The following is an 18676-nucleotide window of genomic DNA, read 5'->3' on the forward strand; positions in this document are numbered from 1 at the left end:
ATTTAATATAAAGGTTGTCAATTTCATTTTTTACTTAACTAAATCTTCCTGAAACTACACCCCTATAAAAAAACGCCAGGGAACTATATTCATTTTTCTATTCAGAACGATACAATTTCAGTGAATAATTGACCTCATGTTTACAGTAAGGACTTTTTTGCTCCATACATATATACATATAAAATAGGCGTCATCACATTTAATTTCAACATTTATGTTCAATATATTTACACTGTACTAGCAGCTATGCAAAATGCAACCATCTTAAAGCCAAGCACGTATGTTCAATATACTTTTTTCCCCCTTCATTTCAATTAATTATTGAATGTATTTATCAAATTAATAAATTAAACTGAGGTTACAAGTCAAGACTATAAAGTTGTTGTTTTTTCCACACAAACAGAAACATTAGACCAAAATGTGCATCCTAAACTTTATTGGACTGTTTTAATAAAACTTTTTAAAAAATATTCTCAGATATAAAGATGAAGACTAAATACTGTAACTGAAGAGGATACCAGCGTCAGATCAGTGTTTATTCCAAAAAACGGAAACTGGAAGGTTAAAAATAAAACAACACGAACTGAACAATCACATCCAAATAAATGGAAACCGAATCAGGAAGTAACTCAAACTTGAGACAATACGGATCACAAAGCAGCAAGTTAAAGCCCATTTTCAGACTCAAAATGTCGAACTGTTTTGAAAGGATCAATGCGAGCTGTGAGAACAGCTGAGGACTCTTCCATAAAACTGGTTTGAGAATGAAGCTTTACAATACTGGGACCCTAAAAAAACAGCCAACATGAACTCAAAACCTCAATGTAGATTTAAATCAAACAAAGTTGTGAAACTGCAGGTTGAAAGCATTTGAATCTCTCATCACTAGCAGCTGCTGATAGCCTGAGTGGCGTTTCGAACCGAAAATTTCGTTGAAGTTGGCAATGAAGCTTTTGCTGCATTACAGAGTTTTGTCACAGTATATAGGGATGAACATGTGGCCGACCAGCAATCATCTCCAGTCTTCCGCTAGAACTCTTAGTATGCATGAAACACAAATGTAGAGTGAAAATGAAGGTAAAACAGAGGAGATGCAGGGTTTCACTCTCCCTTTGTGACCAAATCTTCAATGTAGGCGTCCAGCTCATCGTCACTGCTGATCTCAATGTCCTGTGGAACAAAATACACGCATGAGAAGGAATTTCCAAACATTCTTTCCCATTGATGATTCTAAAAAGCTCATTATTCTCACTTCCTTGACAACAGTCCACAAAATCAAAACAAATAGCAAAATGGATATTATTATGTGTGTCAATGCATTAAAGTGAGAGTGTGTGTGTGTGTTTCAGACCTCCTGGACTTTCTGCAGAAGAGCGACAATGTTGGTTCTGAGTTTGCGTAGTTTCTCTTCAGATTCGCGTAGTTTGGCTTCTGCCCCGCTGCTCTTCTCCTCCACGGCTCGCGCCCGAGACTCGGCCCGCGTCTGGTAGGAATTACACAGACTCTGGAGTCCTGCCTCATACTGCTGGAAATACTCTTTCTGCAATGCACAAGACACTCATTTAAGCACTCAAATCATTTAGCCTTGTTATAAATATCTCAACGATGGTCTGCACTCACGATGGGAAAGGCCACAAGGTCCTCTGCGCTCATAGTGTTCACAGAATCTTTAGGGATTCGGAAATCCGGAGGGAAAAAATACCGTATAAACGTCCTGCGCAAAACAGACCATGAATGTAGGGATGAAAAACATACACAAATCATTAACAGAAACAAACCACAAACAGACCTCATCATGGTCACCAGGCCTTCTGTGGTCTCTCTGCTCGGCCCGCTCTGAGTCGTGTCAGGCTCAGCAGCGGTGGGCGGAGTTACAGACCGTGCTGGACCCTGATTGGTGTCTGGACTTCGTGATTCTGGAGAGGCTGGACGCATAAGACGGACATCATCGCTGCCCTTAAACACCCTGAAAACAAACAAACAAACACAAATGAACATGTGCAAAAGCAATTCGAATTTTAAAGTTGCGATGAAAAAGAAGCAGGGTCGGAAATTAACGCGGGTTTGGGGTAAAAATGCAAAACACTGATAAATGGCATTTCCATCAGCTATATAGGTAATCATTTTGATGCGCTAAACCTTTTTCTGCAAAAAAAAAAAATCATCATCTCAATTTTTTTGGGATAATTTGGGTAATTTTGTAGCAATAGCTTTCACATGGAACATGGAGGCTTTATTTTAAATTTGCAGAGTAAATTTAAACAGTCCGTAATAAAATAAGAACATATGAAATTTAATTTTTTGCAAACGATAGCACAAATAAATACAATAGAATAAAGAGACAAATGAAACATGGCTTTTAGTTAGAGGTGGGTCTAACAGTTGTATTCGGGTGAGAAATACTACAGAAGACAGACATTTTGACAACTTTGTGTGTATTTGACTGTTTAAGCACTGTTAAACCACGAAAAAGAACTAAATTTGGTACTCACAAGCCGTTTATGAAAGGCGACTTTATGTGCACAGCACTTATATAGATCAGTGGTGCGTGTGTGAAAAGCGAGAAACTTGCAGGAATGAGTACAATTATGTGCAATACCCACAACCTCACGCCAAAATTCAGGCCCTGTAACATAACTATTCAACCTGAGCGAATGAGAGGAGTGAGTGAGAGGAGGCAGGTGTGTCACTTTGCCATCAGAATCGTTTCAGATATTTCAGTATTGATACATATTGAAATATCGATATTTTTGACAACACTAATTTGTAGGAGTTTCTAGGGGTTGAACAATTTTTTTAAGCCGACATTTATGTGAATAAAGTCAAGTCGACTAGTCGCTGATGACGTCATTGATGAACAAATAAGCCTGAACCTCGAGCTGAGACTCGAACACGGGTTGCCTTGTGCACAGCGATGGCAATATGACAGCGCTCCTACATAACAGCTTATTTTTATCAGTTCTTTTGTCTTTGGTCATTATATTTCTCACAGATCTCTGCTTGTTCTAAATCAGATACAGATACACAGCACAGTAAAGATTACATTTAAATGAATGCATTAGTGAGAGATAGTGTGTGAATTAATTTGCAGCGTCTCTCTACTATTAGTGAAGGGTTTACTGTGGGTTTTATTTACTAAGAAATATATACTAGAACTTTATTGATAAATCACAGAACAGAGTTTAGAACATATTTCTGCGTTACTGAATGATTCTGTGTGCAATCTTCACGTGATGAGCGTGCTACTGTCTGTAGGTGTGTGCGTTACAATGCAGCAGTGCATTAGTTTAGGACGGCGATTAACTTGCATGTACAATAAGCTGTTTAAAACATGCATTCACCTGATCAATTTTGAGCATCTAGATGGTATAATCAAACATATCTTGTGGAGCGCTCTGAGCATGCATGTATTTGACATTTTAACTGTTGAAAACTGAGTGTAAAAGTGAACTTTAAAGATTTCTTATCCTGTTGCGCCCTCTATAGGCCATGATCAGTCGACACTAGTCGACGCCAAGTTTAAACACGTCACGGCAAAGCATTAAAGTCGACTAGTCTGTGCAACCCCTAAGAGTTTCCCTTTCAGACACAAAATTTATGGGAGGAGACTATTTAAATAAGTCACACAACATGCTTTATGCAACATGGTTTCCTGTGGTATATTAACTGGCATTTGCGCCATTATTTAACACATTGGAAAAAGCATGTCTTCACCCATCTCGGGATTGCTTTCTCACATTAATTTGCCCTGTTTAGTAAATCTGGCCCTTCGTGCAGTATGCCATAAATGTGGTTAATATTGATTAGTGTATGATTGTGCATGTACCAGCGGTCTCTTGGAGTGTTCATGGGAACGTAGTCGAACTTGACTTTCCAGCGTACATTGTCCTTTCCCGTCTCTACTGCGGTTACACGACCCGTGAACCACTCGCCGTTCACCTTCGCCTCTACCTGCATGCCTTTATCTACAACACACACCATTGATTAGATCTCGATCACACAATTCCACGCATCTCTTTACAATCCGAAATGATATACATATCACCTTTCTGTGCATTATTTTTTGTCACATCTTTCTTCAGATCTTCATTAGTGCTATTCGTGATAACCTAAGAGAGAAATTGAGATGAATTAAAGCTGTATTGAGTGTGAATTAAGCGGTGTGATGTGATTCTGTACCTCAGTGTTGGTCTGTTTGACTGCTGCTGCTGCTGCTGCGACTGCGACTGGTTTTTTTTCCACTGCAGTTTTCCCTCGCGCCTGAACAGCTGCCGCCATCTTAGATTTTTTGGGTTGAGGTTCATCCTCTTCTGACGCACTGTCTTCTTCATCCTCCTCTTCTTCCTCCTCCTCTTCCTCTTCACTTTCTTCTTCCTCGTCATCCTCCTCTTCTTGGACTCTACCCTTTTTTACGTTTCCTTTCTTGCTGGGTGGAGTTTGTTTGCCAGCAGTCTTGGCGGACGATGGCTAGCATGAAATAGTTACGATATTTTTAAGCACAATGTGAAAACACAAGATATATAAAGTTTGAGTTTATGTATGTGTTTTTGAGTCGGACTTACTGTAGCAGTGCGGCTCTGCATGGCACCTCTGCGAGCCGGCGTTTTTGTGGGCGGAGTTGGGGGCGGGGCTACAGGTTTGGGGGCGGGTTTTGTTGCCTTCGCTGCAGGTGACGGCTTCGCTTTGGGTGGAGGTGCTGGTGGGGTCCGCGCGGGTCGTGAAGGAGGCGTTGGTTTAGGGGGAGGAGTTTTTGTTATCTGCGGTTGACTGACAGCTTTTCTGACCACTGCAGGGAGAGGGGGTGAACGTGGGCGGGGTGCTGCTCGCTGGGATGAGCGGGTCGGCTTTAAGGGTTCAACAAAATAAAGAGAACAATAAATAGCTTGAAACCTATCAAAAACATATCCAGGTCAAATTAACCCTTTATCTCCATTTTTAGGATCTTTATTTTATGACAGTTAAGTATATTCCCAGTTATATGGAAGCTTATTTCCGCCACAGAATAATAATAAAAAAAAGGTAATTGCGACTTTTTATGTCACAATTCTGATTTTTTTTTCTCACAATTGTGTTTACACCTCGCAATTCTGACTTTTTTATCAGAATTGCGTGACATAAAATTGCAATTGTGTTATAAAGACTTTATAACTCACAATTCTGACTTTTTAGCTCACAATTCTGACTTTATATTTAATACTTTATCAATACTTTATACTTTATATATGGGGATATTTAATTTAATCAATCAATAATTTGATTAAATTTAATTTAATCAATCAGTAATACTACTGATCAGCCTTACCAAACATGGACGTTTTTTTTCCACTAGAAAAAAACCTTGTTGTGTTATTTTGATTTAATACTGTGAAGCTGCTTTGATACAATCTGTATTGTGAAAAGCGCTATACAAATAAACTTGACTTGACTTTATAACTCACAATTCTGACTTTATAGCTCACAATTCTGACTTTATAGCTCACAATTCTGACTTTATAGCTCACAATTCTGACTTTATAGCTCACAATTCTGAGAAATAAAGTCCAGATTGTGAGATGTAAACTTGCAATTGTGAGATATAAAGTAGCAATTATCTTTTAAAAATGTTTTATTCTGTGGCGGAAACAAGCTTCCATACAGTTATCATACTGTAATGCGAACACAAATATATTATTTAAAATGAGTAAATTAATATATATATAAATATATAAAATATATATTTATTATAAATCATGGTAAAAAAAAAAATCAGTAAGTACTATGAAAAATGTCCAGCTACATTTGGGCAGAAAATGTGCGGTGCAGATAAAAAAAAAAAAAAATTGGGCTGAAATATAACTTTTTTGTGTGCGATTCATCCACAAACATCTAGTTACACACATACTGTACCTGAGGCGTGCGCTCTTCTGTAGGTTTTGTACTGACATCTAGAGGCAGCCGTTTTATATCTGCTGCTGATTTTATTGTTGTGGTTTTCTGAATTAGGAGAAATAAAGCATAAATTTAAGCAAAACAGACAGAGCAAAGCTCAGAAGAGAGCTGAGGTGACAGACAGACCTGCAGGGACTCCAGTTTCTCTTGCTGCTGACGGATTTTATCCGACAGATCTTTCTGTTTGTCCTCTGTCGACTTGATGTCTTTTTTCAAAACGCCGACGGGCAAATTCTGCTTCTGCTCAGACGCATCACACCTAACAGAACAGAACAACAAACAAAACAATGAGAAAGACACAGTCTTAAATGCTTAGACTGCTTCTGGTGTCCAGTTTCCCAACCTGTCCTGGGTTCCGTCCGGGTTCATGAGACACACCCAGCTGTCTGGGTACCGTTTGTCCACAGCATCCATCTGAAACGGCAACGTCCGCCATTTCAAACACTTATCTACAGGAAGATAAAAACAATTAAGAAATTAGATTTTATGGGGGTATTCAATTAAAGTTCCAAGAGGCCCAGGCTCTATATTTTCTTCCGAGCAGAGGTCCAGACAATGCTTTTTTGCAATAGTTACACATTTTCATCTGGGCATCAGTAGTACTTACTAGAAGAAGAAAAAATCCTAAACTCAAAACCAACAAAAAAAAAACCCTATCCTCAAATATTCATCAAAGATGAGGATATTGGGCCCTCCGAGCCAAAGCAGAGAGTCTGAGAATTTACAAAATAAAAGTACCTGTGTATTTGCTACATTCTTGTTTTCTGCAGTGTTTAGCAAAAGTATCAATCTATTTTGCTGCTGTTGTTAAAATAACCACATCATTGCAGCTATTAAATGTGGACCTTTATGTCTTTAGCTGGAGAGAAGTAACGGTCACTTGAGTCACTCAACGGTACAATGAGAACTGCGCATGTGTGTAGAGAGTGTGTCTGTAATAGATGTGAAAGGTGAGCAGGAGAAGAGATAACCGCTCTACCGACTTTAGTGCACTTTCTTTCATTTCCATTTCTATTTGTGACCAGAGTTGAATGTTTATTTGTCTGCTTTTTTCTCACTCAATCCCCATGTACACAGATTAGTGTGACGTATTTATTAAATTATTTGATTAAACCCGGGGAAAATACGCCATCTCTCGTCTCTCGTGGATCTTTTCCTCCGACACCACATATTGTTTTTGTCTCTCTGGGAAACAACATCTCAACTTTGTGTTACACATGGAACATAAAGGGCTTGAATCAAGCACATTGGCTCTAGATATCAATATTAGAGGATATAGCAGCAAAAAGATAATTACTATAAACTGATTTATGATTTATAATTACCATAACTGATAAACTGAGTAATAAGCTGAATACTATAAACTGTAGAAAATGTAAAATTATGCTAATGTGTCATTATGTCTCATGGTCCGGTTGAAACCGAGCCAGCGGTCCGCTATCTGAGGATGCATGTCCTAGGGTGTTCTGGTTGTTTCTTAGGGCATTGTTATGTGATTGCTTGGGTATTTTAGGTGGTTTCTTACCTGCCCAAGTCATAATAACCTACCCACATGACTCTGGTCTCTAGGTCAAATTACACTTTTAACGAAGTCTAGAATTTTGAAGTCGGAGTCTGATCGCTTAGCATATTATAATTAATAAAAATACAGATAGTATCAAGTTTCACAATTAAAAGCAACATCGAACAAAAGCGTAATACTTTGGCTTCGGAGTTAGGATCAAATCAGTAACCCTGAGTAAGAGCAAAATATGTTTTTGGGATATAATTGTGTTTCTGGCATGTTAAAGGAAGCTTGTGAAGTGCTGAGAGTGAGTTTATGTTCGTACCACACTGGATGGTGACCGGTATCTCCATGGCTCTCCGTCGGCGAAACCGAATTTCATTTGATGGGACGGCGTTCCAGTTGGCCGACAAATAGCCAAATTCATCCCAGAATTTCACTATACCCTTCTGAGCTGTTGAGGGAAACATTAAATTCATGTTAAATTTATTACAAACATTATAAAAAATAATATATGCCTGCGCATGTTAGTTATCAACAAAAAGAAGACAAACACAGACTGACCTATGCCGATGTCCTTCCAGTACTGGGCGAGATATTCTCCCATGGCCCTCAGTAAGTGTCTGTATTCTTTAGCGTCTGCAAAGTCCTGCTTGTTGTGCGTTGGCTCGAGCACTAGATAGGGAACATCCACCACTCCTACTACACCTCCACAGGCCCTGATACACACACACACACACACACACACACACACAGTTAATGCTATTGTTACTAGAGATGCACAGATGTATTGGCCGTCGATTTTTGATCAATTTACAACCATCGGCATGTCGGCTATAGCATGAAAAAGGTCAATAAAACAACTGCTGTCTGCGTTTTAATGTTAATAAATTAACAAAAGACAAAAAAAAAATAAAAAAAAAAAATAATAATTCACTCACTACTCTTGACTAAATAACTTTTGTAACTTTCATAAGGATTAATATGTAAAGGGCCCTATGAAACTCGAAGGTCTTCACAGCAACCCGCCAAAATAAAAGTTCAGTTTTACTTAAAGTAATTGTGACAGAAATATATTACTGTTGTACAGTAGAGTTTAGCTACGTCTCAATGTGTTAATAATATATGTATTTAATTTATACAGTGAAGAATATGCAGTGTTATTTTACATTTGTTTAATTTATTTCTGTACCTAAAAAAACCTATAAAACCTACTTAAAAGCACTGTTTATTTCATATGTATCTTTGTTCTGTCGTATTTATGTTGGCCTGCTGAATGTTAAATGGATCCAATCCATGTTTAGAAATTATTTGACGATGCAGCAATAAACTAGTATAACGTAATGCATGTTTTTTTTTTACTTTGCTGATTTAAAACATGATCAAAACACTATCTATTTTAATGACAAAAGTTCAAATAAGAGAGCAAGTGACAAATATCGGAATCGGCCAATAACTGTTTGTTAAAATCGGTATCGGCCCCAAAAAATTGTATCGGTGCATCCCTCACTGTTGCACATCAGCTTGTATAATGCAATATCTGTGTGTGATATTCACTCACATTCCTCCCTCCAGCTGTGGTCCCGTCTTCTCGTACATCTTAATAAGACGGCTGCAGTTATAGACGAACATACCATCCTGGTCTCGCCTCTCGATGTTCACACCAAATATAAAGTTCAGCTCCTTGGGTTCTTTCAAAGCTCTGAAACGACAAAACGCTGATTTGAAACTGTGTTTTGTGAGCGTTATACAAATAAATCTTGACAATAGTCAGCAAGTGTGTTTAAGGATATGAGGCTATATAAGACTAAAGTCAAATGTGATAGCTATAAAACATCTTTAAGAGGTCATAGTGTATTTGTAGGAGTGGATGGGGGTGTGTTACTTTTGTTTGGATGCATGGATGGCTTGTTTTCTAGTAGCTTCGGCACGTAACGCCACAGCCGAATCCTGCGCCTTTCTCAGTGCGGCCTGAAATCATATGAAACAAATTTATTAAAAACCTGCATATACGACAAACTCACAAGAGCAATTTATGAGCATCTAAATTCTAATTTCTTTAATAAATAGATAAAAATTGATAAATAGTTCTGGGTCTGAATTGTGTGTGTGTCTTACTCTGGCTTCTTTGGATAGGTCATCACCAAGCTTTAACTCCAGGGCACGAGCTTTACTCTCGGACTCCCGCGCCTTCTCCTCAGCTAGAGAGAAGTCAAACATATGCACAAGTCAAGTGCCATTTATTTATAGTGTTTTTCCTACATTTAAAATTTTTTGCCGGCTGCTAAAACAATTTTTTTAGTCCCGTCAAAGCCTTATTTGATCAGTTATTGTGATTTATGAGTGATGTTGATGACAGCTGAGCATGTTAACTGAGAGAGAGAGAGAGAGAGAGAGAGAGAGAGAGAGAGAGAGAGAGAGAGAGAGAGAGAGAGAGAGAGAGAGAGAGAGAGAGAGAGAGAGAGAGAGAGAGAGAGAGAGAGAGAGAGAGAAACGAGCAAAGAGACAATGAGCAATGCAACGCTGTTTGCTACCAGTAAAAAGCGCAGGAGAAGAGATGTTTTACATCCCTCAACCAGTGTTTCAACTGTGGAAAGATATCGATAAAACAGCTTGAGAATAATGCACTATATTGCATGTGTAAATGTATATGATTCAATTTCAAAAAATGAATTGGAGTAGAAAAGTAACTTTGAAAAGTACTAGGGAGTTTGATTGACAGGCGATCTGACCAATCATAATCCGCCATCTGCCGAATTAACGTTGGAGGATTTGATCTTGAAAAACGGTGTGTATTGACGTCTTCCCGCGGTTAAAACTACACTCCTTCTAATGTTCATTCATGTTTATTTGATGCTATAAATGAACTAGAAGGAAGAGATGATCGGTTCACGAGCCGCTTTAACTGAGGCTCTACAGCGATCTGTCAGACACATTAAAGAGCCACAAAATGGTATTTATTGTTTAAATTTCGTTTAAAAAAAATTACCAAATTTGAAAGGTGAGACTTTGTTTCATATCAAGTTTCTGAAGCCCATTGAAAACCTCTGAAATGTGATCAAGAGGAAGATGGATGGTCACAAGCCATCAAACAAAGCCAAACTGCTTGAATTTTTGCACCAGGAGTGGCATACAGTCACCCAACATTAGTATTGTGTTGTTTAAAATAAATAAATGCTCTAAATGACAATATTTTTACTTGGAATTTGGGAGAAATGTTGTCAGGAGTTTATAGAATAAAGCAAAAATGTTAATTTTACCCAAACACATACCTATAAATAGTAAAACCAGAGAAATTGATAATTTTGCAGTGGTCCCCTAATTTTTTCAAGAGCTGTGTGTGTATATATAAATATATATATTATATATACACACACACATACATATATGAAGAGTTCAGATGCAAAAGCCTCTAAGTGCCATCTGAAATTTCCTTCTAAAATGAGTAGTTTTATCAAGCTCGTATATTTTAGTTCAGTAATTTCACTTTAATGACAATTAATAGGTAATTTTCATTGCCATTAAAGTGAAATAAGTGAACATAAACATACAAGCTTGATAAAAATGATCATTCTAGAAGGAAATTTCAGATGGCACTTAGAGGCTTTTGCATCTGAACTCTTCATATATAAAAAACACCTCCCCACCACCGTGCCACCGCCGGCACAATGTCTAATTCACTCACTTCACTAAGAATCTAGTCTAAAACCCATTTACATTTCCTCATCTGTTCGAATCTTTATCAAAGAAAGTGTGAGATGATGCCTTTACAAACTTGCCCATTTCCTGTGTGCTTTTAAAGCAAGCATCTACATCTGTCAACACTCATCGTTCAGTGTTTGTGGAGCTTAAAAGCAGAAACGGTCAGATAGAGGAAATGCTATCATAACCCACAAAGCCAACTTCCCTTAACACCCACCAGCAATACTAGTCCAGTTTGAGCTGTTTGTGTGGGCTGGGGTTTAACTCACCGAGCTTCGAGAGGTGATCTGCCTTCTTGACCTCCTGCTCCGCACGGGTTTTAAAGCGCGTCGACGTGTATCTGTACATCCTAGAAGTCAAAAGAACAGGCTGTTCTGTATTTGGGATTGTTTTTGCCAGAACTTTTTCACAACATTAAGAGGTTTGATATGAAAGCCTGAGGCAGTGTATATGTGTGAAGCTGGTGTTATTTCATGTTTACCTAGGGTTATACAAGCAACAGGACAATCGCTTGGTTCGAACTTTATGACCCTGAATGAAGATCCTCATCCTGGGGTCGATGTACAGGACAGCAGCATACGCACGGAAGGACCTCCTCTCTGGCTTTCTGTTTATGACAACAAATGTACATTCAGCATCATCAAAAAACATCCAACATTACATAAACATGTTAAAAACCCACACTGTATGTTAGTCAGTTAGCATCACGCTGGTTCCCTCGACAAAAACCCAATAGGATTTAGCCATAGGCCTTTGGATTATCGCTAAAAACATGCGCTGTGAACAACAAAAGCTTATGATACTTAAATGTTTTGTCCATCAAGATAATTAACACAGATGAACGCAACTTTCATGAATTTTGAAGCTTAAATGCAGTCCCAGAAGTAAAAAGCTAAAGGTAGGCTATAAACGAACTACATCACAGTCCCACGACTTCAACGTCACACTAATCCTCCGACAACTCTTCCAGTTTTAATCTAAAAATCTTGGAATAGTTTATGAGAGCACAATAATAAGCATAACGATGCTATAAAAGCGGACTGAGTTAACTTGTTCGGTGTTTAATCTCCTCGACAGCCTCTGTAGTCTCGTTTAGCCACTTGTTAGCAACCGCCTTTTTCAAGACACGTAACAGCTTCAAAAAAATCACGAGTGGCGTAATACTGATGTATTTTATGTCGTAGAATAAAACATGAAAGTGTCTTGTGTCACCTTATTTCAGCCATTTAACCAAAATCCCATTCAAAAAACCCATTGACTTCGGGATGATGGAACTGGCGGTGCTAAAATGCAACTCGCTTCTGCGTTTTGGCCTACAAAGTGACGTCATGCCTACACCACTCTATATCAGTCGGTTTATGACAAATCCTGCACCCGGAGGGCCAACTTTCTGTAGAGTTTAGCTCACACCCGTCTGGAAGTTTCTAGAAATCCTGAAGATCTTGACTAGCTAGTTTAAGTGTGCTTCGAGTCAGTGCTGCTTGATTATGGCAAAAATCACAATTATTTAACACTATTATTGGTGGGTGATATGATTAAAGTCTTATTTCACAATATGAGCAATTCAAAATATCTAAAATTAATACTAGGTTAAAGGTATAGCGGAGGATCTTTCCAAATTTTAGATAAGACCCGCCCTCTCCACTTTTTGAAAAGTTTGATTCATTCACCAGAATGATTGACAATTAGGAGGACCAATAGTTTAGGTTACCCACCAGGAAGTAAAACATCCTCCGCTATACTTTTAACTAATGTAAGAAAAGGTCCTCAAAGCAATTACATATGACAAGTAAGCAGTCAGCAATACAATAAGAACAAAGAAACTAATTACAAACAAAACGGACAAATAAGCACAGCAGAATGAAAATATGAATTCAATTAAATGAAGTGTTTTAAGTTTTTCAGGAAGATGTACTAACAGTGGTATTCAGATAAGTAATAGCCTACAAAAGAAAATCGAAAAATCAAATGTAAAATAACACTGCTGTATACATTAAATATAAATTAATCCTTATTGAATCTACTTAAGTTATTCAGGCAAGATCAGTGAGTGATTTCCCTTTGTCATTTGTTGTTTGATTATCATTAATGACATATTGTGCCTGCTAAAGACTGTGCAATTTCAGCAATACTATAAGATCATTACAAATTGCACTGTACGACATGAATCTAATAAACTTGGGTACCACATGTACAGTATGTAGACTGTATGAGTCTACATACTGTACATGTGGTACCCAAGTTTAATTGAATCTCCGTAGCCTATTGAATCTTAGGCTACGACACAAGTTAGCACAGAAGAATAAAGCAGCATTAGCATGCGCTAGTGGTGAACAAATAGAGCAAGATGAATCACACTTTGGCAATTGTGGTTTTTATGTACGCTGAAAAACAGAGGAGAATATGGACGCGATCATGGCTAGGGAAAAGAGGACAAATGGCAAAAGTAGTTTTAAGTTTTAGCGCCATGTCACGTTGATCAATACGCCATTTCATGTTGCATTTCTATTGGCTAGTCAGTAGACGTAGGTCGTAGCAGCAAACACACTGTGAGATCATCATGATAAATTTATGACAGTGTCAGAAAATAATCGCAGGCTATCTTTGGTCGCAAGAGTGTGACAACGGCTGTCTTTGAACCTCTCTCACTGAACGACGGATTTAGAAGCCATGACTAAAGAAATCGGGTCATCTCGATTGGTCATCTCTAATCATGCATTGTGTACCGGGCATAAGGCTGCTGTCACTTAAAGAGCTAATGGACGGATCCAATAAACTGTTCAAACACGTCCCGCAGTTTAGCAACAGTAGACTGCATTTTACAACACTCACTTATTTGGCTGATGTGGATGTTAAAGTCCCCCTGTAGTCAATAAGTTTATCCCTTAAAACTCATCTTTCATCACCAAAATTACATATTTAAAATGTTTTTTTCCTTGAAAAGGTTTTCTTGATGCCTTAAAATAGCTTGAATGTAACTCTACACCCTTGCCTCATTTAGTATACGCGGTTCTATGAATATGCAAATTAGCCCCGCCTCCATTCACAGAGATCCACTCGTTGACGATCACACGTTGATCTGGTTGGTTACAAGGTAGTTTGTGACGTCAGAAACACCAGCGATTTCAAAGTGTTTTTGAGACTGTCTTTGGTTCACTGCAGTTTTAAGGAGAAAATACTCAGCAATGGTGTCAACTTATGAATTTACACATGGTTTGTCTTGAAGCATATTAAAAACACCACATAGACATATAAACAACATTAAAAACTTGATTTTAATTTTAGGGAGGAAATAAAAGCACACCGCTGTGAAGTATTATTGTGTTTTCATAATCGTTGGATGCCAAAATCGAAAATCAATTACTATTAATTGCACAGCCCTACATAAGAGTTGTTGCTAAGATCTGCAGAAATTGGACAGGATTAGACAACCCTGGTTATGAAAATTAGCGAATGGACTCACACTCCCTCTACGGGCGTCCCAGCCATCATAATGTCCTGGTGGTCCGTCTCCACATCCAGCTCCGGCTCTCGGTTATCCATCAACTTCAAATTATAAACTACAACCAGTGTACCTACGAACACACAATACTCAGATTTAACGGCCTCAACAGACACAATCTGATTAACCGGCCTTCATTTCAGACAAAGTGCTGTAAAAACCAACCGCTGGGTCCTTCGATCTTCTTGAACTGCCGAAATAGCTGCTCTTCGTTCTTAAAAGGAGAATACTTAAAGATGAGTTCAGTCTCAGTAGCGTACTTCTCCGTGTCTTGAGTCAGAGGCTGCTGGGTCTTCACGTCCCAACTGGGTAATGGGACGATCACCTACGAGAACAGGCCGAAAGCATTTAGAGATCTGCTCTTCGCTTAGACTGAGCGTTTGTGTATGATGCTTCACCATCAGCCTCTTACCTCATCCAGACCCTCTTCCTCATGAAACGTTCGCGACAAAAACAAACACGTTAATTTGTCGTCTTTTTTGGTGAAAAGAATGAAGTCCTTCCCTATACGCATGGAACCCCTAAAAGAGACCAGGACGTTTATGTATAAAAACATAAATAACAAGATAATGGCAGTTCGTCGGTTTTAACGATACTTACGACTTTAATCCGTTTCCATACTGGCCGATGTGAGTAGACTCTGGGAAACGTTTGCTCGATTTGCCGAACTGGATGACATGAGTGGCTTCACCTATTCAAAACAGTTCTGTTGTCATCACTGTTGTGTTTGAGATCTTGAGTGAAAATGCATGCATTTTGTTGTATGAAGGGTTTGTTTTTTTTTGCTTTACTCACTGGGGTCCATTCCAGTGCCATCGTCAAGAAAACACAGCATAAACCCGCCTCTCAGATCTGGTCTCTTCTCTGATTGGTGGTAACAAATCAATATTAACAATCTATTTTGTTATACTACAGATTTTAGCAAATGTTGAATTTTATTTCTACAACTTAGTAAAAACCATTGTATGTAACCTGTGTAGATGTCTATCCGTGTGGCATTGGCGTCTCTGTAGAAAAGAAATGGAGTGGATGTTCACTTCAACAGTGCAAATCTTATGGATGATAGAAGCCCTTTTTACATCTGGTATTAAGAAGCCAGTAAGTTTTGGTTGATCAGATCACAAGTAGACGAGGGAGACACACTGCTGTTTACACCTGGTGTTTTAATCTGTCTTTTTTGTCCACTTTAAATCACTTCTGTCCTGATTTCTTCAAGGGGAGGGTCTATGGGCGAGTAAATGTAAGGGTTTTTTCAGATCTTTCGATCTAATGGATGAAATACGCTCGTGTAACTTACATATGAACGCAACCGGAGACGATGGAAAAACACACGGAGAGCATCATCTTTAGTTTCTGCTCTGACAGACACAAGACCAGCCGAACGCTGTGAGTGTGTGTTAGAAATCAGGAATGGAGAGAGAACATTGTGCTTGGTACATTTTTCGTCTTCAAACCAAACTTGGGTCTTCAGCTGATAAAGTTGAAATCCGTCTAGCTCGAGCTCTTCCCATAATGTTACTCATTAGATCAGTAGACAGAGAGAAGACGGTCTCCTGTGGCTGTTTGAACACATTCGATCACATGAGCGTTTACACTACGAAAGCAATCCGGTCGAATGCGTTTTCAACACCTCTGGAAGTGTCGAAAGTGGACAAGCTCAAAACGTTAACAACTGTATTTACCGTCGTCCACTTGTGATCGACCAAAACTCATCTTAATACCAGGTGAAAACAGCGCCTTAGTGTCAGAAACCTTGAATAGTGTTTGTACCTCGAGTTGTCCACTAGTTCAGCCAAAGCTCCAAAAAGAAACTCATGGGTTGTCCTGTTGGCAATAATAGAATCGATAAACAACAAAAGAAATGACCTTTTTCATGGCCACTGTTACTTTTGTCCTTTATGGCGATAAATACCCAAGTATTTGTCAGAATTGAATTCATACATTATTAGAACATTGTTATACATGTCTAAACAGAGCAACATCCCATTCAAATTGTTCTTTGGCCTCCAATTCACAAAAACATGCATTGTTTGCAATCCCATTAATAATGGGCGCATTAATTTGCTCATCAATGCTACAGTAACTTTCATTGAAACAATAAATAATTTCAGCAATGTTGTCATTGCAAAATGCTTTACGGAGGGTAGAAGCAGGATCCTACGGACTGTTCACGGACCATGTCGGCACACAAAAATGACCGCTATTGAGAATCACAAGTTCCAATCTGATTGGTTGATTGAGTCAGGGCGCACATACTTTTATCAGTCCGATGGAAAACAAGGTTTCATGTCATCTTTTGCTTTGTTGCTTGCAAGAAAATTTGTAATGCTAACTCAAATTGATACTTACGAGTTTGTGTGCAGATATTCAAAGGTGAGCTGAGCTCGGTTTAGCGAGCTATAATTTGTGTAGGCCATCGTCTCAAAATAAAACAAATTAAAAAAGAAAACTAGCTGATTGTATTCACGTCTCGTCTCTACATTCTTCCCATTTCATGAGAATCATGTGTGATTGTTCAACACCTAGAAAACAAACAAAAACAAGCATGTCAGTACAAACTAGCCATCCAACGCAAAATTGTGATGTATGACCTGCTTACAAACTCATTGGAAAAGACTATGTTCAAAAAGGAATTTTAACAATGTTTACTGGGATCTATGGGATTTAAACTCTTTTTAAGTAGTGACAACAATGGGCGATATGTTTCAAACAGTAGTGTGCTTCGTTACTGTTGTCGCATCCAGTGATATAATGTTTTTGTAAATTAATAATATTAGATTGCATTTTTAGCTCAATTTCAACTGAAAAAGTCTTGACTATGGGATGACAATATATTTGCAATGCATTCCTATGTGGAATGCAATGCGTTGCATTGTGGGATTCCACGCAGTGTTATGTTGTATACTGCATTCTGGCAAATGTAGTTGCATACTCTGCATAGTATGCATAACACATACTGCAAAAATAGTAAAGCAGTATGTTATTGTGAGAATAACCTAAAATTTGAGAGAAGTATTAGTACTTGTTGAAAACATACAAAACTATAGCATTTGCCATTCTGTGTGCTTCTTTTAAAGGTTTAGTCATATACTTTTTTTGCCAAGCAAATGATGTACCAAACCAAAATGATACCCTTTCCTTTAGCATCCATGATGCATTTATTGAACCTTTACAGACTTTTGCTATTTAAAATGATAATGCATATTTCCCCCCCTCCTGGACTAAATAATGACCCAGACAGGTGAGCTCATGAGTGGGGTTTTTACTGTCTGTCCTTGAACTGATTAAATTCACACAGAAACACACGCGAGGCCATCACATGCTGCCAAGGCCCTTGAGATCCATGCAACAGCAGACACTGAACTGCTAACACTTTCATTCGCCAAACACTCAAATCAACATCTAAATCAATCAAATTTAACCCCTGGCTCACACAATAACGCATGCACAGAAGAACTGGTCAAATAACTGCGGCCTGGCCAGAAACAACCGTCTTCATTTACAAAAACCAACAGCCTTTGTACAGTAACACAAGCAGTAAATGTGAGTTCAATAATGCAAACCATTTAACCACTCCTCTACCTCCGTTTCTTTTTATCCAACGATTTCTGCCTGCTGCATGGGGAAAACTACGAAACAAAACGTGTTTATTCCTTTTTCGTTCATAGAAAGTAGATGCAAGGCCTCGAATCGCTCCAGCAAGCGCTTTCCCTCGAACAACACACGAGCACCGAAACAGCTTACCCCGCCCTCCTCGCCACGCTCAGCCAATCACACTCCTCGTTGGCTCATTAGTCGCGTCTGATTAGTCGAAGTCGCCGTCATTCAACGTAAAGCAGGAAGTAAGTTTGCAGGTCCATGAAGGAATGTGGTGTGGAAAAACGCGGGGAGGGAATCGTGCTAAAGCACAACACGACTAATCGATAAGCTGGTCTCCTGCGATTGGTTTTAAAATCATATAAAAGGTAATCATGATAAGACAACTTTTATGTGATATTAAAATACAGGTTTGCATGAATTCAGTCGCGTTTGGTTAGATA

At 38.6% G+C, this 18676-nt stretch overlaps 1 protein-coding gene across 1 annotated transcript; it reads right to left on the reverse strand.

Moving 5' to 3' along the window:
- Positions 1-419: 419 nt before the first annotated feature.
- On the reverse strand, positions 420-18424 carry morc2 (MORC family CW-type zinc finger 2). The gene is made up of 27 exons (XM_081355521.1): positions 18219-18424; positions 16986-17158; positions 16407-16460; positions 15609-15643; positions 15432-15500; positions 15237-15327; positions 15049-15157; positions 14802-14961; positions 14598-14709; positions 11616-11741; positions 11404-11483; positions 9551-9633; positions 9318-9403; positions 8994-9134; positions 7997-8151; positions 7758-7886; positions 6272-6377; positions 6055-6187; positions 5887-5973; positions 4563-4844; positions 4180-4467; positions 4046-4109; positions 3827-3965; positions 1790-1966; positions 1621-1714; positions 1352-1540; positions 420-1170 (listed from the first exon to the last, which is right to left on the reverse strand). Exons 2-27 carry the CDS (start codon positions 17051-17053, stop codon positions 1102-1104), a joined length of 3126 nt encoding a protein of 1041 aa, XP_081211647.1. The 5' UTR covers positions 17054-17158; positions 18219-18424; the 3' UTR covers positions 420-1101.
- Positions 18425-18676: the final 252 nt, after the last annotated feature.

Source organism: Scardinius erythrophthalmus, assembly GCF_964197995.2.
Source record: "Scardinius erythrophthalmus genome assembly, chromosome: 24".
Lineage (NCBI taxonomy): Eukaryota > Metazoa > Chordata > Actinopteri > Cypriniformes > Leuciscidae > Scardinius > Scardinius erythrophthalmus.